We start from the raw sequence: 27,119 nt of genomic DNA on the forward strand, positions 1-27,119 counted from the left end.
AAGCTTTATTAGTGATAAGAAAAGGAGGTAAAATTCATTTAGGTGGTAGGTTGTATGAGCGAGCAATAAACCTTGAAAGCTGCAGTGGTCTGAATGGAAAAAAGTGCCTGGTCCTTAAGAGGGGTAAAGCCCACGGTCCTCAAGTGGTTAACAGGACATGCAGCACTGAGCTATTTTGTTTTTTAAAATGTCACCATTTTAAAATGTAAGACTTTACACATTACGCATTGTTACCCGACTGATTTCCTTCATTTACTTTACACATATAAATAATTACATGACTTGTTTATACTCAGCCAATGGCCACATGAGCCAAGAGAAAAGAAAAACTCACAGTAATGCATTTACTGCAGGAAGGCAGAAGATGAAAAGCCCAGGGTCAATTCCAATTCTCAGGAACACCAAGGATGGAGATCATCAGAACAACAATAATCAATAGTGTGATTATTGTGCATACAGCCAGCCCTGATTATTCTCTGACAAATACAACTCACAGCTTTGTCTGATGGTCTTCTTTCACGTTAATCCATAAATAACAGCTGAAACGAAGTAAAAAAAAAAGCCAAAAGAAATATGTGGCGATTTTTTATTTTATTTAAATTCTTGTTTAAGGAAGAAATATCAAGTAAGTATAAAAAGGTTATTATTAATACAACATAGGTGGTAGCAGGGTGTGATTACAATGAACATTTTACCAGTGAATTTATGCTTCCCTCTCTTTAGAACAAATTACTGCAACAAAAAAGTGCTATCTTTTTCCGTCATATAAAATCTCCTATCTGAAGTATATCACATCATTTTGTCATGTTCTACAAAATGCTGCACTTTGCATGCTCACACATTCACAATGGCACAAATGGCTTTCATGTGGTATTTTAGAGGCCTAATCACTGTGATTTAGCTGAGGAAAGCACATATGAACACATTGATATTGAATGCATAATTGTTTCTCCAAACTTCTATATATCTGAACTGCAGGAAAAAATACTAACGCTTAACTCTTTTGTTGTTATAGAAAGAAAAAAGCAGAACCTCGTATGAACAAGCTGCTGATTGTGCAAGACTGTTATGCGCCTTAACTCATAGCCTCTTTCAGAAGAAGGCAGGGTTTGTATGTTCAATGATACAACGCTTGCAGTGCCGCTTGACAAACCGTAGAGCATCTACAGACACATCACAATCCTGGACATTTAACATCTGTAGGTCGAAGCAGTTGGCAGCCACGATCTGTAGCCCTTGGCCGGTGATGCTTTCACAGGATTTAAGACTCAAGCGTTTTAAGTTAAAGCAGTTGAGGGCTAAGAATTCCAATCCAATGTCTGAAACTAGAGGGCACTTTCCAATATCCAAAGATTTCAGTTTTGTGCAATTTTTTGCAAGATATTCCACCCCATGATCTGTGATGCCTTCACATCCGCGAGCATTGAGGTAGCGCAACTTGCTGCAGTACTTGGCAATGTAACGGATGCCCACGTCAGTTATCCTTCCACAGTGGGCAATGCTTAGGTACCGCAGACGTGATTCCAACTTGGCAATCTCACGCAGGCCAAAGTCACTGACGAAGCGGCAGTCACTAACACTCAGCTCCTTGATGGATGTGCAGTATATCATGATATATCGCAGCCCTTCATCAGTGATGCGGATGCAGCGGCGCAGATAGAGGTGAGTGAGCTGAGTGCAGTGGGCTGCTATAGTGTGCAGTCCCTCATCTTCCAGCAGGAAACAGTCTGTCATGTCCAAAAAACGGATTGATATCTGTTTGCCGTGCAGAGGAGACAGCTTTATGGAAGCTTCGCGGGTCAGGCTGATACACGTCACCTTAGAACAACCTATGAAGAGAAAGATATTATTTAATACAAAAAGAAAGTCTCATTATATTTGTATTGGATTTCACATTTGTGCAACAAATGTTCCACACTCCAGAATCTTCTGCTGTTTAAGTATAAGAAAAACATCAACATATAAATGTAACCCGCAAGTACAATTCTGTAAAAAGATGTTTACTCTCTTTCTTATTTTCACTGCCATCCAGACAACTTTAATAAAGCTAAGTAAACGTAATGACATCATGAATATTTAGCAGTTATAACCCACACACAGTAAACCTGCACAGAGCTCACAATCACATCTGTATGACCAGCCCTGAGCCCCCAAGAACCCTCCCGATCTTACTGAAGTGCACATTCATTACCCACAATAACACCTACCCGTCTTCTGCAAATACTTTATCTTACCTCCTACTAAAGTGAACCTAAACTGTAGTAAATAAAAAGAGTTTTATGGCCCATACTCACGGGCTACATTTGTGGCCTGTCGCTAGCAAACGGGAGCGTATGCGCAACAGGCCGGCGACAGCTTGTCGCCAGGTCCCTCCTCATGCACACGGCGGAGGGACCTGGCAACTAATGCGAAGGAAGCTGTCGCTGATGTTCCTCCCCCCGCCGGAAGCTCAGGGTATTCCCCGCTGGTTGCTGTCGCTAGTCCGCATACCCGCGCGGACTAGCGACAGTTGCGGCGGAGTTGCGGTGGCAACTGTTGCCAGGCGATTGACCGCGCCAATCGCCTGGCGACAGCAGCGATGAGCGACGGTTCGGGGTGCGCGCCAGTGTTGCGCCTCATACTCACGGGCGACCTGTCGCCGCAACACGCGCACGCCGTGTGTTGCGGCGACAATTGTAGCCCGTGAGTATGGGCCATAACTTACCTGATGCTTCTACCAGACAGCCGTCCTGTGCCCGCGCCGGTCCTCAACGATCCTCCATTCCCCCACCTCTGCTTAATTTTGATTCTGCTGACTGATCAGTAAATGGTCCACTGCACCTGTGCGGCCCTGTCCGTGTGGATTATGTTCATGCACACAGTTCACGTCGGTGAGAGCGTGCTGTGCTGGCGCAGTAAGAGAAAACCTTGTACTGCGTCTGCACAGGACGCTCTTGCCAGGGGCGTAACTAGAAATCACTGGGCTCCCCTGCGAAACTTTGGATGCCCCTCCCTTGCTTTCTGCACAGGAAAACTGAGAACCAATATTATTCAATTGGCTAGTGCGCACTTGAATGTGTTTCCCCATGCAGATAAAAACAGACAGCAGTGAAGCACTGCATGCATTTTCTCTATCAATTATATTAGCTTCTGTGATAAATGTGCATGTTTTCCCACATACAGACACACATAGGGCTTGATTCACTCAAAAAGATGGGGGCCAGCACCATGCAAGACAATTTGGATATAATATTTATAATAAGACAACAATTAGAATGTGCTAGGGGGAAAGAACTTAATTGTATCAGGAAAAGAAAAAAATATATCCCCATAAACAGCACCAGACTAATAGTATTCAAAAAATATAAATCTTTATTGTTTTCCAAAAACCATCAGTTATAAAAACACCTAAAAAGACCTTTTTAGGTGTTTTTATAACTGATGGTTTTTGGAAAACAATAAAGATTTATATTTTTGAATACTATTAGTCTGGTGCTGTTTATGGGGATATCTTTTTTCTTTTCCTGACACATAGGGCTTGATTCACCAAACCATGATGACTCAAATATCACACCTTATCAAAGATATCATACCTTATGATAAGATATCACACCTTATCAAAGTTAACACACCTTATCAGAGTAGCATAGCGAGTGCTACGAACCCGCAGGGGCTCAGGACAGGACGAGTGCCATTGCCAATTAGCAGGCATAACTTCGTAGCGTTCTCTATGCACTCTGATAAGGAGCGTTAACTTTGATAAGGTGTGATATCTTTGATAAGGTGTGATATCTTTTCATAAGGTGTGATATCTTTTCATAAGGTGTGATATTTGATAGGGTGTGATATTTGAGTTGTCACGGTTTAGTGAATCAAGCCCATAGTGTGCAGCAAACGCATGCAGAAACCAGACAGACGAGTGTGCTCCCAGCCTCTGCTTATTACACTCCCTCTGTCTATCTCTGATGGAGCAGAATTGGCTCTGCAGCCTTCTCCAGCATCACTACAGTACACAGCACTTAGGGAGGTTGGGGGCTGGTCGATGTACACTAGAGCCTGCTGCACACTGAATAGGGACTGTCTACAAATCTTTGTTTACAAAACTTTGTATGATCCCTTATCAGTGGCTGAGCAGATGCAGTCATAAGAACAATTGTGCAGAAAGCAGAAAGTTTTTTACTCTCTGTGCCCTTAGTTGTCAAACTTTCAGGACAGGGGAAAAAAAATCTCCCCCCACAGGACCCTTGTGGCTTCTGGGCCCCCCTGCGGCTGTATCCCTTGCAGGGTCTATTGTTACACCCTGGCTTTTGCCAACAATCACTTTAAGTACCATGTGTTGCAGTCTTTCAGCAAAATTCCACTCCTATCACTGTTCTTTCCTGCAAAATCCTGGATCATTGCGTTCGGTGTCCCACTCTGCTTGATGTTTCCCCTCCTCCCTACTGCTCTATGCCCTGCTCTAGCCTTCTACGTCCTCCTCTGATCTTTGACTCAGTGTCCTGCTCTGGTCCACTCAGCTCCATGTCCTGCTCTGATCTCCCCCAGCTCTGTGTCCTACTCTGGTCTCCCCCAACTCTGTAACCTGCTCTGATCTTGGACTCCGTGTCCTGCTCTGATCCTGCCCGTCCTTACCCAGTTCTGAGTCCTGCAATGATCTTTGACTCTTTGTCCTGCTCTGGTCCTCCTCAACTGTGTGTCCTGCTTTGGTCTCCCTCCAGCTCTGTGTACAAATTTCCACTCCCCAGACAGTGTCCTGCTCTGATCTGTGCAAATGATTTGCATTAGATGTCATGCAAGCCAAAATAATTTGCATCTTACTATCTCTAGTCACTATAAACACATTAATTATTCCTTTAGAAACCTAAAATCTTTAAAATAAGCAGTGTTCAAATTAAAATATAACACTGATAATATATCGAAAATAAATAATAAATGAAAATGAAATGATAAAATAATTAAATACTGTAAATATAGTTTTGAAATGTGAAAAGTATAAACTTTGTATGTCAGGTGAACATCTTGGGATATGAATACCATATCTTAAAGAAGTGCAGCAGTGACCTATCCTGATCCTCCAAGACTGTTGGGATCTGATATTCCTGCTACTGCTGAATCTTATGTGTAATTATCAGTGAACAACCATGAACATGAATATTGAGATAGTAAATGATAATAAAAATCATGCAAAATGGTGAAGGATTGAACTAAGCCTGGGAAGGAGAGGTGTGAAAAATGAGCAATGTGCACCAAGATCAATTAGCCAATGCGTTCCTAAAATTGGGTACCAAAAATGTGAAAGGGAGATGGGAGGGAAAGGAGAAGGAGAGGGGGCTGAATTCAAGAAAGAAAGAAAGAAAGAAAGAAAGAAAGAAAGAAAGAAAGAAAGAAAGAAAGAAAGAAAGAAAGAAAGAAAGAAAGAAAGAAAGAAAGAAAGAAAGGAAGGAAGGAAAGAAGGAAGAAAGAAAGAAAGAAAGAAAGAAAGAAAGAAAGAAAGAAAGAAAGAAAGAAAGAAAGAAAGAAAGAAAGGAAGGAAGGAAGGAAGGAAGGAAGGAAGAAGAAAGAAAGAAAGAAAGAAAGAAAGAAAGAAAGAAAGAAAGAAAGAAAGAAAGAAAGAAAGAAAGAAAGAAAGAAAGAAAGGGAAAAGGAATGGAAAAAGCGATAGATTGGGAAAGGGTGGAGAAATGGAAAGGAGGAAGTACTAAACCAACATAGATTCATTTGGATCTCCTTAAAGTGTACCCGAGGGGGCGGAGGGTCATGCAGATGGGTCACAAAGCATGTTTCCTGGGCCCTGACATGCCTCTGTGTCGCCTATGCACCGCTCTCTGACCCAACCCCCTCCTCCCCCCGCATTGTGAGCCCTCAAATTTGCCGACATGCAGCTTGTCGGCATCTCGAGGGGGAAGGGGAGTCCCTAGCAGGAGAGGCACTCCTGTAAGACGCCCACTGGGGGGTTTCTAACACCCCTTCCCAGGCTCTAATAGGGCAGCTCTGCCTCTCCCATGTTGATCCCCCACCTCCCTGCACTCTGCTCTGTGATGAGAGACACAGAGCAGAGCTTCCAGTGTTGTGACCCCAGGGGTCAGTAAAAGTGAGCATCAGATAGCAGCGGGGATTGTGGCTACCTGATCTGACTAGCCCCATGGATCAGGTACTGTGTTTTTTTTCTATTAAAATTTGCTGCCTCGGGTTCTCTTTAAGATCATGAGGAAAAATAAATAAATTACTTGGACTTACTGGGAGTGCACCCACAAAAGTTAAAGTTAGAATTAATAAGCTGTTGTATGTGTATATTTTAATCTTTTAAATCAACAGAAGAGCAGCACACTCCAAATTAAATGCAAATCATTGTGAATATTTATTGTACAAACAGTCCTTCACATAGAGAAGTGTCACAGACAGGTGCCGGCAACTTGCATTAGATAGGAGTCATGAGACCCCCATAGTCCATCAAAGGCATTCCAGCACAAACCTGTTTTACAGCTTGAGGACAGGCATTATGCCCAAAACAGCTCTCGGCCAGTGTCTGTTGCAGCTTTTTTAACATGCACACGTGTTAAAAAAGCTGCAACAGACACTGTTGCAGCTGCATGTTGGACTCGTTCATCCTTCAGACTATGCAATTGTTGATTATTGACAGGTTTGTGCTGGAATGCCTTTGATGGACTATGGGGGTCTCATGACTCCTATGTAATGCAAGTTGCCGGGACCTGTCTGTGACACTTCTCTATGTGAAGGACTGTTTGTACAATAAATAGTCACAATGATTTGCATTTAATTTGGAGTGTGCTGCTCTTCTGTTGATTTGAGATATATTGAATATAACCTTGTGTTCTGGGGACTTGATCTTTGCACCTCAATTACGAAGGGGAGTGCGGCTGGAAACTTTTTTACTATATTATAATCTTTGACATTGACAAAGAAGTTCAATTGATTGGAAATATATGGAAAACTGATACATCATGCTTTACAACAGTGTTTCTCAACATTTTATTGGTATGTACCTATTTTAAAACCCAGTACTCACTAAGTACCCCCTAGCATAGTAAACAAGTACCCTTTGACAAATATATATTTAATCATAATACATGATAATTGGTTCTAAACCATTTCCAAGCATTTGCTATTGCATTTAATTTGCTAAAACACTAATTTGGTGTTGGTTTTGATTTATCATTTTCTAAAACTCTAAATTTGTTATTCTTGGTTAAATGTATCAAGACTGAGTACCCCCTGGAACCATCAGTAGTACCCCCTGGGGAACGCGTACCACATTGAGAACCTAGGCTTTACAACATCAGTAGTTCTGTGATAACTGGAAGTGGACTACCTCTGGGCATAGCTATGGGGCCTAGTGAAATGTTGATTGTGGCTATTTCAAATATCAAGCCTTGCAGAGCACGATGGTGTGGTGGCAAAGTAGGACCTAATATATGTCTTTCAACACACATGTGCCAGTTCCTCTGTAAAATTACTTTGATATGTGAAGATTTGCTACTGTGAGTGATACTGAAAAACAAATACTTGTCCTCCCTGGTGGGTGTGTGTCAGAATTCTAGCGGTTTTATTTATGCAGGAAAAACTGTCATATGTGTATGTATATATAAATATTAATAATCAATACAGTCCTTCCAAAGAAATAAATAGTTATTGTTAAACCCTATATAATATACTTTAATACTGTGAAATATATTTAAAAGCTAGTGATAATTTGAGACAGTAAAACACTCTTGTGGGATTGTTTTGGTTCTAGACAATTTTGTTTACATGTTCCTTGGTTGAAGGCCAAGGCCAGCAAAACATTTCCCAGACAGAGAAAGTCAAAATATGAGAGATATAAAATATAAAACAAGGGTTTTTCCCAATTAGTTAAACATGATTCAATGATGCCACAACATTATTAATACTGTTTGTTATTTGTTATGAAATGCTGACCTCTGCCGGTGGACATTATATTTATTTTATAAGAAAGACATTGATTTTATATTATTAAGATTTAATATGTAATTATTCCTTATATGATTAATTGTTTTAAGAAGAATTATATAATAAGCTTTATATTTAAATAAGTATATTAGAAGCCCTGTATGTTTTAATAAGCCTTAAATTGCTGAAGGTTCTTGCAGGTCTGTGTTAGTGTCAATCTGACCTGGGAAAGTACCAAGACATTCCAACATAATTAACAGGAAACACTTTATCAGAAATGCATCATGAATGACATTGTTTAGTCTCCATGTCTGGGTCAGCCAACAGACAAGATGGCTGTTGACGTCTATTTTTAATTACGTGCGTCAGAAATGACCTAAACAAAATGTCAAGCACTTCAAATGACGTTAATTCCCACAAGATAAGGTAATTAAGAATTTATAAACAATAATATTGTGATTTAGGTATTCAAAAAATGATAAAGCATTGACGCACGGAAGCTTTAGCCAATCAGAGTCTGGGATTCAGGGAAAGTCCAGATTAGGCAGCCATATTGCTTCCTACCCCTATAAAGGTAGGGGCTAAGAACTCATAGTTTGCAGAAGCCCAACAATCTCCTGAGAAGACACATGAGGCAGAAGCTACCTTCCCACAAATGGTTCTAGATGCTGAAGAGATGACAGAGAAGGGGTAATATGCTTAATATTCTGGTGATTTACTTTATTAATTTTTTCACAATTAAGTTTTATTAAGATGTTAGCAAGAAGTTTTTTAGAAGCTATTTTTTATGCTATTTCTTTAAGAAGATTACTACAAGTTTTACACAGCTACTAGATACACAGCTATTGATACAGATGAGACTACTTTTGATCTTATTCTACATAACACAACTGTTATATTCTTTTTTGAATGTACTTAGATGATTGATGATCGCTTGGCTATAAAGCCTTGATAAGATAGAATACTGTTATAAGGAAACACTACTTGGAACTGTTCATATTTTATATATATGCTGTATGATAAGCAAATACAATTTTTTTATATAAAATCATATACTGAGTGCTCTGATTCATTTCAAGGTATACCGTCAATCTATAATTACTGTTATAGAGGGTTCAGACCCCACTATGCTGGATTTATATGATAGCAATGCTTTAAGGGCTGGTCCTTTACTGAGTTAGCAATCATGAAAAAGGCAAAAACCGCTCAGGTTTTTGACATGTGGACTGAGATTGGAGTTTTTCCTCAAAATGCTTTTCAAATCCTAAGTGCAGGGCATCCTCAATGTATCCTTTTCAAGTAAATTGCCTTTGAGATGTTGACTCTGTATAACATAAATCATCTTGTTGGGTACAATTATATCTGATACGGCTTTTTGTTATATTCCCAATCCATTTTCTGTGATGACAGCATGCAGGCACGTGCAGAGGGGGGTGCTGGGGATGCTTGAGCACCCCCCCTTTTGAAATTCCCCGTCATGTGGCCCCTTTTCCCCACTGCACAAACGGTGCAGGTAACGGTGCCCTCAGTGACTGCACAATGAGTGAGCAGCCATCCGCAGCTCACAGGTAACAGATCTGCTGCTGCTGGAAGGTCAGTGCCGCAGTCATGTGGGGTACTACTAACACTGGAGTGAAGGGACCCGAGCCCGCGCCCCTCTCCCCCTTAAGCCGGAGCATATTGTGGCAGTTACGAGTCTGACAGCATGACAGCAATTAGGAGCAGAAAGATCAGCACACAGCGCAAACTTTACATGAGATCTCAGCTCTCCTGTCCTGCTGCTTGTGCTGCTGCTTCATATTCCCAGCTTCCGGTTGGAGTATACTGGCTGTCAGAGCACAGCGTAGCACGCCACAGCCTGAGTACAGTGAGGGGACAGGGATAGATCAGCTAGTTCTCTTATCAGTGATGATGCCTCATTCAGCTACCCTGCTGCTTCTTATCTCTGTGAGGATCTCCTTCAGGGCTGCTCCGTACTCTGGCTGCTGAATGGCAGAATTAAGGTCCTCTGCAGACAGTGAGTGAAGTTCTCCCCAACCCCCACCTTGAGAAATGTATGTACTCTAATGTGTAGCATTTATTTCCTTCTCTTCCTCCCTCAGTGTGTGGCTGTTTACCTCCCTGTCTATTTCCCTACTTAGCTAGCCTGTGTCACCATGTGCTTATTTCTCTTCTAGCTTCTATCCCCCCCCTCTCTCTCTCTCTCTCTCTCTCTCTCTCTCCCTCCCTCTGTGACATTCAGTGCCCCTCCTTGTGTGACATTCAGTGCCCCCCTCCCTGTGTCACATTCAGTGCCCCCCCCCCTCTGTGTGACATTCAGTGCCCCCCCTCTGTGTGACATTCAGTGTCCCCCTCCCTGTGTGACATTCAGTGCCCCCCTCCCTGTGTGACATTCAGTGCCCCCCTCCCTGTGTGACATTCAGTGCCCCCTCCCTGTGTGACATTCAGTGCTCCCCCCTTGTGTGACATTCAGTGCCCCCCCCTTGTATGACATTCAGTGCCCCCTCCCTGTGTGACATTCAGTGCTCCCCCCTTGTGTGACATTCAGTGCCCCCCCTTGTGTGACATTCAGTGCCCAGGGGCGTAGCAATAGGGGGTGCAGCGGTAGCGACCGCATCGGGGCCCTTGGGCCAGAGGGGCCCCGAAGGGCCCTCCCTCAACTACAGTATTAGCTCTCTATTGGTCCTGTGCTCATAATAATCACTTCTATAGATACTTTGAATAGTGGTAATCATTAACAAACTGTTCCCCATCTCCTTCTCGCACCTCTGACACTGTAGTTACCATTGTCAGGTTTTGGTGCGCCGTATCAATTGTTATGTATAGAGTGCTTGAGGGGCCCCATTGTAAGACTTGCATCGGGGCCCACAGCTCCTTAGCTACGCCACTGTCAGTGCCCCCTTCCCTGTGTGACATTCAGTGTCCCCTTCCCTGTGTGACATTCAGTGCCCCCTTCCCTGTGTGACATTCAGTGCTCCCCCCAAATTGTGTGACATTCAGGGCTCCCCCCCATTGTGTGACATTCAGTGCCCCCCCCCCCCTTGTGTGACATTCAGTGCCTCCTTCCCTGTGTGACATTCAGTGCACCTCCCTGTGTGACATTCAGTGCCCCCTTCCCTGTGTGACATTCAGTGCCTCCCTACCTGTGTTACATTCAGTACCCCCACCCTCCTCCCTGTGTTACATTCAGCACCCCTATGCCCTCTCATGTCACATTCAGTGCCCTTCCCCTGTGTCAGATCCAGTGCCCCCCCCCCCCATGTCACATTAGAACCCTTGAGCCACCCCATGTGTCACCATCATGTTTAATTTTCTTTAAATCTTTCATATGGACTAGTTCTAACCAGGGATAGGAGCAGGGGCTCCAAAGTTGCCACTTTGCCTAGGGCCCAATTCAGTCTTAATCCAGCTCTGCCCAACGCCGTTTAAAAATCAAAAATGCGATTCCAGCCTTGGCGATCACATGGTCGTCAAAGCTGCATTTTTTAAACCTACTCCCCCCTGCAGTGGCCGGTATCCTTCCTCCCCCCCCCCCCCCCTGCAGTGATAGCGGGCAGCCCATGCTGTTACTCACTGTGCCTCTCGCCCGTGCAGATCGCACCACCAGCTCTGGTCTCCTCTTTCCATGCTACCAGGGCATGCGGCTTGATGACGTCCTCACGCTGAGAGCTAAAGGGGGTTTTGACTTAACTTCAATACTTGATGCTCCGATGTGGGTGGGACTGGGAGCAAGCGGGAGGCCCTGACTTTCACTTAATCTTGATGATGGCCTGGCTGGTAATGTGCTTTTTCAGGGGTGGGGGAAGGGAAGGTGGGGTGTCTATGGTGTGGGTGGGACTGGGAGAAGGAGGGAGGCACTGACTTTAAAGTAAACCTGAGACATGGGGATAGAAAAAAATGTGTACATACATGGGGCTTCCTCAAGCCCCCTCCGGCCTTATCGATCCCATGCCGCCGTCCTCCGCTGCCTGTAGCTTCTGCCACAGAAAGTCCTCCGGTACTGTGCATGCGTGGCCTGGCCGTGTGCTCCTTTGGCCAGGAGTGTTCTGCTCTTGTGCAGTAGTGCAAAACACTTCTGGCCAGGGGAGCACGCACAGCGGACTGCACCTGCGCCGACTAGACGTACTACTGGGGATGGGGGGGGGGGGGGCTGGAGGAAGCCCGATGTGTGTAAATTTTGTATAAACCCCCGTCTCAGGTACACTTTAACTTGATTCCGGTCTGTTTGGTGGTGGTGGTGGGGGGGGGGGGGGGGGGGGGGTGTGAGGCCCCTTTTTGAAATTTGAGCACCCCCCACTTAAGGACCCTCTGCACGGCCCTGACAGCATGTAAATATGAATTGCCTCCAGTGGGTTTGACTTGGGTTTTGAATGGTGTTGCCATGTGATAGGTCATGATCTAAAAATACTGTTAGAGGTCACAGACATGTGAAATAGGTCCCTTGTGTGTTGGAATTGTAATAACCCCATACATTGTTTTCCATATTATAAAGACACCATATATAAGGCTGGTATAAAAAGCAAGGTTTAGTAATACATTTAATTATTATTAATCTAGTGTAAATTAAAAAAAGTACAATAATTAATTTAATATGGTTTGATTGCAATGATTTAAGGAAGTTTTATAGACGTGTAATAATTGTTCTTTTTATCAAGATGATATTTTAGAATTTGACCACAAGATGGCATAGTACTTTCAATTATTTGTTATTCCAAGTGCATGTAAAGTTAAACTATGCCCATGCACACCTTTTAAAGGGGAACTGAAGAGAGAGGTATATGGAGGCTGTCATGTTTATTTCCTTTTAATCAATACCAGTTGCCTGGCAGCCCTGCTGATCCTCTGCCTCTAATACTATTAGCCATAGCCCCTGAACAAGCATGCAGCAGATCAGGTGTTTCAGTGGTTCAGACTTATAAGTCTGATCTGACAAGACTAGCTGCATGCTTGTTTCTGGTTTTCATCAGATACTACTGCAGAGAAATAGACCAGCAGGGCTGCCAGGCAACTGGTATTGATTAAAAGGAAATAAACATGACAGCCTCCATATACCTCTCTCTTCAGTTCCCCTTTAAGTTGCTGGCTAGGAATAGCCCCTGTCATCTAATGAAGGGGAAGGACCTTGAAATGCATTATACCAGTCCATACCATAGGTGTGAGTGGCTGAGGGTGACAGATTAGAGGCATTGACCATCAGCTGAAGGGAGATTTAGATGTTGCTATTGCCAATAGCAGACACAGATTTCTTTTCTTTCACCTTTACAGGCTGTGTTATATGCTCTCTAGAGGTGGATGTTTGAAAATGCAATAGCACATTTGATTTTAGTTTCTTTGAACATCTGCACCACTAGGGATACCGCTATATTGTGTGATTTGAAATACAATAAAAAGTGTTGGAAAATGAAAAACAAATCCATGGTCAGTTCATTACGTGTGAAAGTGAAAAAGTTGCTTTAAGACCTCTAAATAATGACATCCTCTGCCCTAGAACAGCAGGGTCCATAGGCAATTAACATGTTCTCCGGGGTTTTCTCCAAGGTGCTATTTTCACACCTTGTCATCAATAAAATGCCCTTTAGACCACTAGCAAATTTGAAAATACACACACAAAAAAATTGTAATTATGTACTTAGAACTTTTTGGTACATTTTCAATTGCAAAGTACTGAAAAGTTAATTTAAAAAGAAGTTGAAAAGTTATCTCCGAGAAGAAAACTCAGGAGAAAACGTTATTTGCTTATGGGCCCAGGTCTGTTAAAGAGGAACTTGACCACGGTCATGACAATTTCCTTTCTGTGAACCTTGTTGCATTGTGGGAAATAAAGTTTCCAACTGCCCAGCAACCAATATCTCCCCCTGTGCATATGTAAAAAAACAAAACAAAACAAAAAACCTTTTAGCCTACTACATTGTTAATGGGTGTGGTTATAGATAATGGCAGCTGGTGCTATCTACTTTTTTTCTTGTCCGCCAGTAGTAAAAATGATGACTTACAGGCAAATTGTGGCTCAAACATCATGAACAAATTACATAGTGAACATCAATCAATTCTTTATCTCTCCTCTATTTTTTTTAACTTCCCACTTTGCAATGTATTGATTCATTCCTCTGCCCCCCCCCCCCCCCCCCCTACTATTTTTCAGTAAACTTCTTAAATGAACAGTGTGATGAAATTTATTTTCAGAGACATCAGATAGCAAAGGTTTTTTTTCTAACAACCATAACGTTACACATCTGCATGTGAAGAGTAGAGTTGGGCCGAACGGTTCGCCTGCGAACGGTTTCATGCGAACTTCCATGGTTCGCGTTCGCGTCCCGCAGGCGAACCTTTGCGGAAGTTCGGTTCGCCCCATAATGCACATGGAGGGTCAACTTTGACCCTCTACATCACAGTCAGCAGGCCCAGTGTAGCCAATTAGGCTACACTAGCCCCTGGAGCCCCACCCCCCTTATATAAGGCAGGCAGCGGTGGCCATTACGGTCACTCGTGTGCCTGCATTAGTGAGAGTAGGGCGAGCTGCTGCAGACTGTCTCTCATAGGGAAATATTAGTTAGGCTTAGCTTGTTCCTGGCTGCATACCTGTTCTGTGAACCCACCACTGCATACCTGTACTGTGAACCCACCACTGCATACCTGTTCAGTGAACCCAACACTGCATACCTGTTCTGTGAACCCACCACTGCATACCTGTACTGTGAACCCACCACTGCATACCTGTTCAGTGAACCCACCACTGCATACCTGTTCAGTGAACCCACCACTGCATACCTGTTCAGTGAACCTGCCACTGCATACCTGTTCTGTGAACCCACCACTGCATACCTGTTTTGTGAACCCACCACTGCATACCTGTTCTGTGAACCCACCACTGCATACCTGTTGTGTTCAGTGAACCTGCCACTGCATACCTGTTCTGTTCAGTGGACCCGCCACTGTATACCTGTTCAGTGAACCCGCCACTGCATACCTGTTGTGTTTAGTGAACCTGCCACTGCATACCTGTTCTGTGAACCCGCCACTGCATACCTGTTCTGTTCAGTGGACCCGCCACTGTATACCTGTTCTGTTCAGTGAACACGCCACTGTATACCTGTTCAGTGAACCCGCCACTGCATACCTGTTCTGTTCAGTGAACCTGCCACTGCATACCTGTTCTGTGAACCCGCCACTGTATACCTGTACTGTTCAGTGAACCCGCCACTGCATACCTGTTCTGTTCAGTGGACCCGCTACTGTATACCTGTTCTGTTCAGTGAACCCGCCACTGTATACCTGTACTGTTCAGTGAACCCGCCACTGCATACCTGTTCTGTTCAGTGGACCCGCCACTGTATACCTGTTCTGTTCTGTGAACCCGCCACTGTATACCTGTTGTGTTCAGTGAACCCGCCACTGCATACCTGTTGTGTTCAGTGAACCCGCCACTGTATACCGGTTCTGTTCAGTGGAGCCGCTACTGTATACCGGTTCTGTTCAGTGAACCCGCCACTGCATACCTGTTGTGTTCAGTGAACTCGCCACTGTATACCTGTACTGTTCAGTGAACCCGCCACTGCATACCTGTACTGTTCAGTGAACCCGCCACTGCATACCTGTTGTGTTCAGTGAACCTGCCACTGTATACCTGTACTGTTCAGTGAACCCGCCACTGCATACCTGTTCTGTTCAGTGGACCCGCTACTGTATACCTGTTCTGTTCTGTGAACCCGCCACTGTATACCTGTTCTGTTCAGTGAACCCGCCACTGCATACCTGTTGTGTTCAGTGAACCCGCCACTGTATACCTGTTCTGTTCAGTGAACCCACCACTGTATACCGGTTCTGTTCAGTGGAGCCGCTACTGTATACCGGTTCTGTTCAGTGAACCCGCCACTGCATACCTGTTGTGTTCAGTGAACCCGCCACTGTATACCTGTACTGTTCAGTGAACCCGCCACTGCATACCTGTACTGTTCAGTGAACCCGCCACTGTATACCTGTTCTGTTCAGTGAACCCACCGCATCAGTGCAAATACCTGTGCAGTTAAGTGAACCCACCTACCTACGTGAGTGCACGCAGTGTGATATACCACTCCGTGCATACCCGATATGGACAAAACAGGTAGAGGAAGAGGTAGTGCCAGAGCCAGAGGAAGGCCACCCGGCAGGTCTGCGCGAGGTCGTGTAAATGTAATTTCGTGTGGACCTGGCCCACAGTACAGTGCTCGGAAGAAGGCACGTCCCATCACCTCCCAAGATTGTCAGGACTTGGTTGAGTATTTAGCGACACAGAACACCTCATCTTGCTCAGCCACCAGCGCTACTACTAGCACCACTTCCGCTGCATTTGACACTTCGCAAGAATTATTTAGTGTTGAAATCACTGATGCACAGCCATTGTTGTTACAGCCAGATGAATTTTCACCAGCTCATATGTCTGAGTTACGCGGCAACACTATGGATGTAACGTGTAAGGAGGATGAAGGACCTACTGATGGTGCATGTTTGGATTTGTCTGAGGCAAGCGAAGCTGGGCAGGATGATTACAATGATGACGATGATAGGGATCCTCTGTATGTTCCCAATAGAGGAGATGAAGAGGGGGACAGTTCAGAGGGGGAGGCAGAGAGTAGTAGGAGGAGAGAAGTTGCTGAAAGAAGCTGGGGCAGCTCTTCGTCAGAAACAGCTGGTGGCAGTGTCCGGCACCATGTATCGCCACCTATGTACAGCCAGCCAACTTGCCCTTCAGCATCAGCTGCTGAGGTCCCCATAGTGCCCACATCCCAGGGTGGCTCAGCGGTGTGGAAATTTTTTAATGTGTGTGCCTCAGATCGGAGCAAAGCCATCTGTTCGCTCTGCCAACAAAAATTGAGCCGTGGAAAGGCCAACACTCACGTAGGGACAAGTGCCTTACGAAAGGCACCTGGAGAAAAGGCACAAACAGCAATGGGATGGCCACCTGAGCAAAAGCAGCAGCAGCACACAAAAGAAAAGTCACCCTCCTTCTCCTCTTCCTCCTTCAGGTGCATCATCTGCTTCTGCCGCTTTCTCCCTTCCACCTTCACAGGCACCCTCCTCCACTCCGCCTCTGCCCTTGAGCGCTTCCTGCTCCTCTGCCCACAGCAGCAGTCAGGTGTCCGTGAAGGAAATGTTTGAGCGGAAGAAGCCAATTTCGGCCAGTCACCCCCTTGCCCGGCGTCTGACAGCTGGCGTGGCGGAACTGTTAGCTCGCCAGCTGTTACCATAGCGGCTGGTGGACTCTGAAGCCTTCCGTAAATTTGTGGCCATCGGAACACCGCAGTGGAAGATGCCAGGCCGCACTTATTTTTCGAGAAAGGCCATACCCCAACTGCACCGTGAAGTTGAGAGGCAAGTGGTGTCATCTCTTGCGAAGAGCGTTGGGTCAAGGGTCCACCTGACCACGGATGCCTGGACTGCCAAGCACGGGCAGGGCCGCTACATTACGTACACAGCCCATTGGGTCAACCTGGTGGTGAATGATGGCAAGCAGGGCGCAGCGGACCAAATTGTGACACCTCCACGGCTTGCAGGCAGGTCTCCTGCCACCTCCTCTCCTCCTGCTACATGCTCTTTGCTGTCCTCTTCGTCCTTGGCTGAGTGGCAGTTCTCCTCTCCAGCTACACAGCCCCAGCTCCGCAGGGCCTATGCTGCATGCCAGGTACGACGGTGTCACGCCATCTTAGACATGTCTTGTCTCAAAGCGGAGAGTCACACTGGAGCAGCTCTCCTGGCTGCTCTTAAGAAACAGGTGGATGAGTGGCTGACCCCGCACCACCTGGAGATAGGCAACGTGGTGTGCGACAGCGGCAGCAATCTGCTTGCCGCTTTGCATATGGGGAAGCTGACACACATACCCTGCATGGCACATGTCATGAATCTAGTTGTTCAAAGATTTGTGGCAAAGTACCCTGGCTTAGCGGCTGTCCTGAAGCAGGCCAGGAAGTTCTGTGGGCATTTGAGGCGGTCTTACACAGCCATGGCACGCTTTGCGGAAATTCAGCGGAAAAACAACATGCCGGTGAGACGCCTGATTTGCGATAGCCCGACTCGCTGGAATTCGACCCTGCTCATGTTCTCCCGCCTGCTAGAACAGAAGAAAGCCGTCACCCACTACCTCTACAACTACAGTAGAATGAAACAGTCTGGGAAGATGGGGATGTTCTGGCCCGACAACTGGACACTGATGAAAAATGCATGCAGGCTCATGCGGCCGTTTGAGGAGGTGACCAACCTGGTGAGCCGCAGTGAGGGCACCATCAGCGACTTAATTCCCTACGCTTACTTCTTGGAGCGTGCTGTGCGTAGAGTGGCGGATGAAGCTGCAAATGAGCGTGACCAGGAACCGTTACGGCAGGAACAGGCATGGGACCAATTTTCATCAGACCCAGCTGTTTCCTCAACACCTGCGGCAGCACAGAGGGGGAGGAGGAGGAAGAAGAGAAGTCGTGTGCAGAAGACGAGTCAGACTCAGAGGATGATGAGCAAGGTGTTTCTTTGGGGGAGGAGAAGGAGGAGGGGACGGCGGCAGGAGAACACCCGCAGCAGGCGTCGCCGGGGGCTTGTGCTGCTCAACCTTCCCGTGGTATTGTTCGCGGCTGGGGGGAGGAGGTTGACTTACGTGACGTCACTGAGGAAGAGCAAGAGGAGATGGAGGGTACTGGATCCGACTTTGTGCAGATGTCGTCTTTTATGCTGTCCTGCCTGTTGAGGGACCCCCGTATAAAAAACCTCAAGGGGAATGAGCTGTACTGGGTGGCCACACTACTAGACCCTCGGTACAGGCACAAAGTGGCGGACCTGTTACCAACTCACCTGAAGGTGGAAAGGATGCAGCACATGCAGAACCAGCTGTCAACTATGCTTTACAATGCCTTTAAGGGTGATGTGACAGCACAACGCCAGCAAGGTACCACTGCCACTAATCCTCCTCCCGTGTCCACACAGTCAAAGACAGGACGCTCCAGCGATCTCATGGTGATGTCGGACATGCGGACGTTCTTTAGTCCAACGCCTCACCATAGCCCTTCCGGATCCACCCTCCACCAACACCTGGAACGGCAGGTAGCCGACGATGGATCCCGGAGGGCTGCTGCTCGCCCCAAGACTAAGTCAGTCCCCGCACACACAGCATCTCTGCCTGCACGCCGTGTGACTGGCTGCCTGGCCTGCCCCAAGAAGACTAAGTCGCTCCCAGTCCCTCCACACAGCATGTCTGCCTGCAGGCCGCTTGACTACCTTCTCCCCCACCACCAACAGGGTCCGGGACTCCAGGCAGATTGCTGAATTTTTTAGGCCGCTGCTAGCAGCGGCCGCTGTAATAATTTTTCTGGTGCGTGTACATGACTGCCTAATTTTTCTGGCTGCACTGCGGGCAGCTGCAACAACAAAAGAAAAGGGATGTACATGCGCCCATTCCCCTTCGTGATCATTACCTTGCCGTGGTGAAGGGGCTTGCGTATCACAATGAAGCAATGACCGGCGCCTAGATGAGTGTCTCGGGGGGCACACAAAAGATAATAAGGTCGTTGCTTCATTGTGGTCAGACCAAATTTGATCAGCTGGACAGTCACTGTTCTGTCATTCAGCTACATCAGCCAGGCGACCATATGGGCTGTAAAGCCACCAAAACCTGCACTCTCGCCATGGTGCGCACCAGTCCAGCACGGCCGTCCCTACACAAACAGCTGTTTGCGGTGCGTTACACGGTGAGTTTGGTGTGTCAGTGTGAAGCAGTACCTTAATTACACTACCTGATTGATGTATACACATGCAAGATGTTTTAAAGCACTTTAGGCCTGTCATTTAGCATTCAATGTGATTTCTGCCCTTAAAACGCTGCTTTGCGTTAAATCCAGATTTTTCCCGGGGACTTTTGGCGTGTATCCCACTCCGCCATGCCCCCCTCCAGGTGTTAGACCCCTTGAAACATCTTTTCCATCACTTTTGTGGCCAGCATAATTTTTTTTTTCAAAGTTCGCATCCCCATTGAAGTCTATTGCGGTTCGCGAACTTTAACGCGAACCGAACGTTCCGCGAACCTAAAATCGGAGGTTCGGCCCAACTCTAGGAAGAGTAATTATGGCTGCCTGTAAAGAATAGTTATGGCTGCATGTAAAGAATAGTTATGGCTGCATGTAAAGAATAGTTATGGTTAGCAGTGATATAAAAGAAAAGTAAAAAGTAAGCCTGTGATAAGAAAAGATGCCAGTTTCCAGGCTGTAATGTTGATTCTTTGCTTGTAATACTTTGTTTGGAACAAATAAGCAGATCAAGTTTTTATTTATCCTACATGTTTACAGAGTGCTAACTCACTTTCCGTTGCTCATTGCAAAGTGAACAGAAAAAAGTCCCATGGCTTACTAACTGTGGCTCACAGTCTGGTGTCTCTGCTACAGTCTTGGGGCAATTTGGGGGGAATTCGGTTAATCTCCCGCTAGTAGCAGCTCCAGTTTCAGATTTTTGAGGGAGCTCAATGGCTAGCAGGCGGGGCTCGCGTGGAAAAATGGGTGTGGCCATGCAACAAAATGTGGGCTTGGTCATGGGTGGGGCCAAATAAACTTGACCATAGCAGTGGTGTAAAAGGTCTGCCAGGGAAGTTTGAGCTCTGCCATTGTGTTTCCACCCAAAATACATGTAATCTGACAGCATTTTACCAAAAATACACATAATTTGGCAGAGGTTCCTCCAAACTACAGATAATATGGCAGTGGTTCCACCAAAACAGACATAATCTGGAAGCAACTGTTCCCCAAAATACACTTATTCTGGCAGCAGCAGTTCCCCAAAAATACAGTTGATCTGGCAACAGTTCCACCAAAATAGGTGCCCCCAGTATAGGTAAGCAGGTCTATAGGTATCCCCAGTGGAAGTAACCAGGTCTATAGGTGTCCCCAGAATAGGTAGCCAGGTCTATAGGTGTCCCCAGAATAGGTAGCCAGATCTATAGGTGTCCCAATTTAGGTAGCTAGGTCTATAGGTGTCCCTAGAATAGGTAGCCATAGCCAGGTCTGTAGCTGTCCCCCTAGCAGGAGGGGTGGCAGCGCAGTGAAGGAGGAGCAGCGGGCACATAGGCGGAGAAGGGGGGCCACCCCCTCCTCCTTCTTCCTAACTCCCCCCTCCAGAATTTAGTATTGTGGGCGGCTGGCAGCGGGCAGGAACTTACTTACCTCTTCTTTTCCCGACGCGGCCGCTGGTCTGGTCTAGTCAGTGACATCACTGACTAGACCAGAGCACCACCACACAGATCTCCCTCTCGCGCCGGGAATAGGAAGAAGTGTTCCCCTGCTGCCCGCTGCCAGCCACTCAATTCTGGAGGGGTGGGGGGAGTGAGGAAGGGGGATCCCCAAGGTGAGGGAAGGGGGGAGAGGGCCCCCCTTCTCCGCCACTGTGCCCGCTGCTCCCCTTTCACTGCATTAAGTCAGGTTGGGGGGGCTGACAGGGAGGCTCACAATTTCTCAGCTGGGGCTTGAGCCCCAGTAAGCCCCAATGTAGCGCCGCCACTGTCTCCAGCTATGATCTGGGGATGACCTGAGCAGCCATTTGCCAGGGAGAACACACAATTTCTGTGCATATAGTGTCCTGAGACCTTAGCACTGCAACGTGACATTGAAACACTTAGCTACATAATAGTCAAAGCAGTTCTGACACTCTTCCTACTATAGCCGTAGCATCAGCATTACTCTAATGTTGTAATATAGTTTTTTGTCTTCCTGGAGAAGGAACAGGAAGTAGAGACCTGTGAGAAATGCTTTTATGTGGAAAGAAAAGATCATAAGGGCTGGGACCCACTATGGGCACTTTGCAGTAATCACAAAGCGCATACTATTTGCACAGTGATTCCCAGGAGCAATTTGTCTACTGTAGCCACTGATGCAATTGCTTCGGGATTGCTCCCAAGCTGCTGCAAAAATCATATATACCTGGGCCTTCCTCCAGCCCCCTCCGGCCTGATCGCTCCCTCGGCGCCATCCCCCCTCCTTGATCTTCCGTAAGGGGTCCCAGTATCTTTGTCACTGCATTGCTCTGCGATTTTACCCGGATGCAGTTGCAATCCTAATAATTTGAAATGGAATAGCCCCGCAAATGCGCAGAAATGCATGCAACCATGTGTTGCGATTCCTTAGTAAATCACATGGATAGGGACATCAGACAGCGCAGTGTATGCACTTCCGATGTCCTTGCGGATCGCATCACTGCGCATTGCTGAAAATGCAATTAACAACACACAAGTGGAAACAAAGCCTTAGAATCTGAAACATTCTTTACTGAGATGGTTGCAATACAGATACATCTGATATGGAGGAATTCCTTTCTCAGCATAAATTTCACTTTAATGTGTTTAACATTAGGGATGGTCAATGAGATGCAAATAATTTTGAGTTAATGCATGATTATGCAAATTTTGTATGCAACTTTATACAGCATGAAAATGAATCAATCAAATTTTACCTCAGGAGTATTTGATTGGTTCATTTTCAAGTTGCATGCATTTGCATTCAAAATTTGCATAATACTGCATCAACTTGAAATTATTTGCATCTCCCGTATTTAACATCACAAAGTTAGAAATGAAATATGTTTTTTACCTGACACATCCAGATGCTCCAGGTTTGGGCATAATGATACCACATCAAATACTGCCTCATTTGAGATGTTGTAACAGTTGGACACTTCTAGTCTCCGCAGTTCAGGGCAGCACTGAGCAATGGTGTATAGCCCTCTGTCTGTGAGCCGCCTGCAGCCACTAACAATTACTGTCTCCAACATGAGACAGACGTTGGGCGTGTCTTGACACAGTCTACGGGTAAGCACTTTCAAGGCTCGGTCCACGCTTAATGTTTCACCAGTCAGACGTATAGTCCTCCAGAGTCGAGGATCCCAAGCTAAATTATACCAGCGACGACACACTCTGGCACAGCGGCAGAGCTGGTTTGTAGGCAAGTAAGAAAATATTTGTATGATGCATTGATCTGGCATACGGTCAATGTTCGCCTGTTCCTTCTGATGCTTTGAGGCCAGACGTATAAGCGGGTGAGTAAGACGTGTAGGTGGTGGAGAATGGACAATTGCGACAGTTTCTCCGGTGATGGATGATGAGGATGTAGATGATCCCCTCCCATTCTGGAAGCTATGCACGTTTTGAGGGCATATAAGTGCTGGACTTGGTGTGCTGAGAGTTCGCATGCTCAAGTCCGAGTCTGAAAGAGACAATTTATTTGATTAGAAATTAAAATATTTTGAATATCAAAAGCATATTCAATCCTCAGTCATCAGCTTTCATAGGAGAATGAACTCTGATACAGTGAATACCAATACCAGTTATGTAATTGATGTAAGTAGCAGAAAAATTGCTGCCTCTGTACAGCAGTTTCAACATATTTTTGTGAATAGGCCTCTATGTCCCTGTAAGTCTGTTGTTCCACCTTGCCAGTAAGCAGTAATCCTACCTGCTTATGTAAGAATTCTTCCATGTCACTCAAGATTAACAATATGTTTTGGTCAGAAGATTGACTGTGTACAGGTTGTGCTGGAATGATGACAAGCTATAAACGAATAGTAAATCTGCACACACAGTCAATAGACTGGAACCAAGGTCTTCAGTACATCTTCATTTACCATAAAAAAAGAAAATAAACAATATTTTACTCCTAAATCATTAAACAAGTCTTTAACAATCCCCCAAAGTGTTTGGCCTGTCAAACTGACAGTGAAGGAATAAATATTTTTGCAAGCTGTTTTATGATCTTTGTGACAGCTACTGGCATTAAACTTGGGAATTTCTCCATGGGGCATTACAGGAGAGATAACACAAGGATCATATGTATAAATGTAGCTAAGCCTCCAGAGCTATAATCTCCTCTACTCTCCAATAATTTGCCTTGTCAGGAGGATCACCTCCTGGGTGGCCTGTCTCAAGTTCAGCAGTTTCTGGATTACTGCTCAAGCCAGGCACATCTGTATACATTCACTGTTCACTGGCAGGGGGCACTGAACACTCCTATCTCTCCAGGAATTCAATCCAAAGGTAAAGTATCTATTCCCAATGGGCAAAATATGAGAAAGCATTTTTATCCCTGATGTTACCATAATCATTTTATAGTTAAATAGAATTTAATATCTAAATAAACAACCCTCAAGAATGAAATACAGAGACTATATGAAAAATGTATTAAAACTAATGAAAACATAACCTAATGAATTAATTGTGTTCAGTGATGCAGCTCGTGCATAGATGAACTCGTGGAGAAGACAGCAAATCAGAGCCTGGCAAATCTATCAGCTGACCAAACTAATTACATGCTTTTCCATGAGCTTTCATACTCAGGTGCACTACAATTCTTTTAAACCACATCCACATTTATTGATTTGTGTTTGGTTGAGCAGCCTCTCTCTCTTCCCATGAAACCTCTTTCTACCTTGGGGCGAGTGATTCAGCGCTCCAGGGCCCTCCAGTATACAGGCCAGGTGAGAGACATATGGGGACTGATATATTTATTTCTTTTTAAAAATTCTGCTGCTATATGCCTCATTTCGGGTTTCTTATAAGCCAGCTCCCTCTGCATATTCACTATAATGTTAGTTGTTTTGCTGTAATGCATTTTTGCCTTTATTTATCTTGTACTCATTTTAGTTCTCTAACAAACTGATTTTTTGACAGGAGAAGCAGCAGTCAGCACATTTTCTGGATGCTTCTTTTTCTGTACCAACCATTTTATACCCTCCAGGGGTTACAACTTACCGCTACACTTTTCTTTGTCATTAGGATGTTTACTGTTCAATGTAGTTATGTGGCTGCTGATCCCCCAGGGCTCCTCCCCAAACACTATTAATAGAAAAGTCTTCCCAAATCAGTGTTAATTGTAACTTATAATGTAATTGCAACTGATCACCCCAAGTCCTATTTATTTTTTTTATTTTTTGTTAATTTCAATGATTTTTATTGAATCAAAAATCCAATTTATTAGAAAAAACTGTAGAGGATGTTTGCCTTTAGAATTTATGCTGCAGCCATGTAAATTTAGTTGTGTGCCAGGCTTAAGCTATATAAATGGAATAGATGGAATCAATTGGTGTCATTGCAACCTTAGTTTAACTGTACAGTTATACTATATTTTGCATTGCCACATTGGCCTCAATTCACTAAGCTTATCTCCTGTCTTTAATAACTATTCTAGAGTTGTTACCATGGTGATAAGGCATGTAGTACTCAGGAAACATTTTACCTCAGGCAAGCCTAAAGTTAACTCTTCTGTCTTTAAATTAACTCTCCAATCCTTAAAATAACTCCAGAGTTAAAGACAGGCTGTTAATTAATTGCGTGTGAAAATAACTACAGAGGAGGTAAATTAACTACAGAGGAGGTAAATTAACTACAGGAGAGGTAACTTAAGGAATGAAGAGGTAAGATAACTCTCTCACGTGTGGAGGTAAGTTTTCTCTTGCCTTATTATCTCCAGCATGATCTTAGTGAATTGAGGCCTAAGTCTATGCCATATTTGGCAATTTGATTAAAGGGTAAAAAATAGCATGCATATAATAAAGGCCCCTGTTAAAAAGGGTTCCAAATATAAACAATATGCAAGTTAGTAAAATGGGCACTAGTAAAAGTGATAAAATATGGGTTAATTTACCAATACTGTACTACTTCATTCATATAATAAAATATATTTTATTTACCAATATTTTACTATACCTAACTTATCCCTACTCTCAAACAGAACCCTCCCATGTTGGTGCCTAACCTTAAAGAGACTCTGAAGCGAGAATAAATCTCGCTTCAGAGCTCATAGTTAGCAGGGGCATGTGTGCCCCTGCTAAACCGCCGCTGTCGCGCCGCTAAACGGGGGTCCCTTCACCCCCAAACCCCCCACTGCAACACTTGGTCGCAGACTTGGTCGCTCCTGGAGGCAGGGCTAATGGCTGCAGCCCTGCCTCCAGTCGCGTCTATCAGCGGCGCATCGCCGCCTCTCCCCCGCCCCTCTCAGTGAAGGAAGACTGAGAGGGGCGGGTGAGAGGCAGAGATACGTGCTGACAGACGCGGGTGGGGCAGGGCTGCGGCGGTTAGCCCTGCCCCAACCAGGAAGCGCTCCCCCACTGCACCGAGGAGATTTGGGGGTGAAAGAACCCCCGTTAAGCCGCAGGATAGCAGCATTTTAGCAGGGGCACACATGCCCCTGCTAACTATGAGGTCTGAAGCGAGATTTATTCTCGCTTCAGACTCTCTTTAACCCTCCTGGTGGTGCCTTACCTTAACTCCCCCCCCTCCGTGGTGTCAAAACTTAACACCCCCCCACCCCCAGTGGTGCCTAACCTCACCCCACCCTGCGGGTAGCTAACCTTACCCCCCTCCTGGTGGTGCCTAAACTTAAAGAGAGTCTGAAGCCTTAAAAAATCCTCTTTTTGCTTGACATTTATGTTAAGCAATATGTGCAGAGCTAAAATGCTGCATTCCCGTGGCAGAACAATGTAATTAAACCTCCCAAATTCTGGGGGCAAAATTCGGGTCTCCTTCCTGGTAGAGGCAGAGCTTTGGGCAATAGCTCTGTCACTACTCACGTCAATCTCCGCGGATCTCCGCCTCCTCCCGTCCCTCTCAGCATTCTTTCACTGAGAGGGACGGGGAAAGGCGGAGATCCACGGAGATTGACTGTACTGGAGGCAGAGCTACAGCGCTAAGCTCTGCCTCCCCTGGTCAGCAAATTTCACGACCTGGAAAGTCGTGGAATTTTACCCGGGGATTTGGGGGGGTTTAATTACATTGTTCTGCTGCGGGAATGTGGTATTTTAGCTATGCTCATACTGCTTCACATAAATGTCAAATGTCAAATGCCTAACCTTAACACCCCCCCCCCCCTGCCGTGGCGCCTAACCTTAATCCCCCGCTTTGTTTGTGTAATATGAATTACCGTATTATATGATCGTTTATGGTTTTATGTAACATAAAAAGAAATGATAATTGAGGAGTCAAAACGTAATAATAAACTTTTTTAATACATAAGTTTAAGTAAGTGTTTTAAAAAATGATAATTTGTAACACAGGTGAGAATAAAGGAAGCTGCTCATAGTGGTGCAAAAATTAAAATGTAAATTATTTTTTACTGAGAAAGTATAAGGAACAGTTTTAGAGACCATTATACAGTTGGGAAATGACTACGGTATTTGTTAAGTAATGGGGTTTTGTAATCGATAACGTTGGTATGGAAATGAAAGCGATA

At 45.2% G+C, this 27,119-nt stretch overlaps 1 protein-coding gene across 2 annotated transcripts in view; it reads right to left on the bottom strand.

Annotated features, from left to right (window-relative positions):
• Nucleotides 1-572: 572 nt before the first annotated feature.
• Nucleotides 573-27,119, bottom strand: part of FBXL7 (F-box and leucine rich repeat protein 7) — a 300,913-nt gene continuing 274,366 nt past the window's right edge. For both annotated transcript variants that reach the window (XM_068234588.1, XM_068234587.1), the window contains exons 3-4: nucleotides 22,491-23,102; nucleotides 573-1,829 (exon numbers count right to left, since the gene is read on the bottom strand). In XM_068234588.1, the coding sequence (XP_068090689.1) occupies nucleotides 1,093-1,829; nucleotides 22,491-23,102 (1,349 nt within the window). In that variant the 3' untranslated portion in view covers nucleotides 573-1,092. The remainder of the gene's footprint in view (nucleotides 1,830-22,490; nucleotides 23,103-27,119) is intronic.

Source organism: Hyperolius riggenbachi, chromosome 5, assembly GCF_040937935.1.
Source record: "Hyperolius riggenbachi isolate aHypRig1 chromosome 5, aHypRig1.pri, whole genome shotgun sequence".
NCBI classification, from domain to species: Eukaryota; Metazoa; Chordata; class Amphibia; order Anura; family Hyperoliidae; genus Hyperolius; species Hyperolius riggenbachi.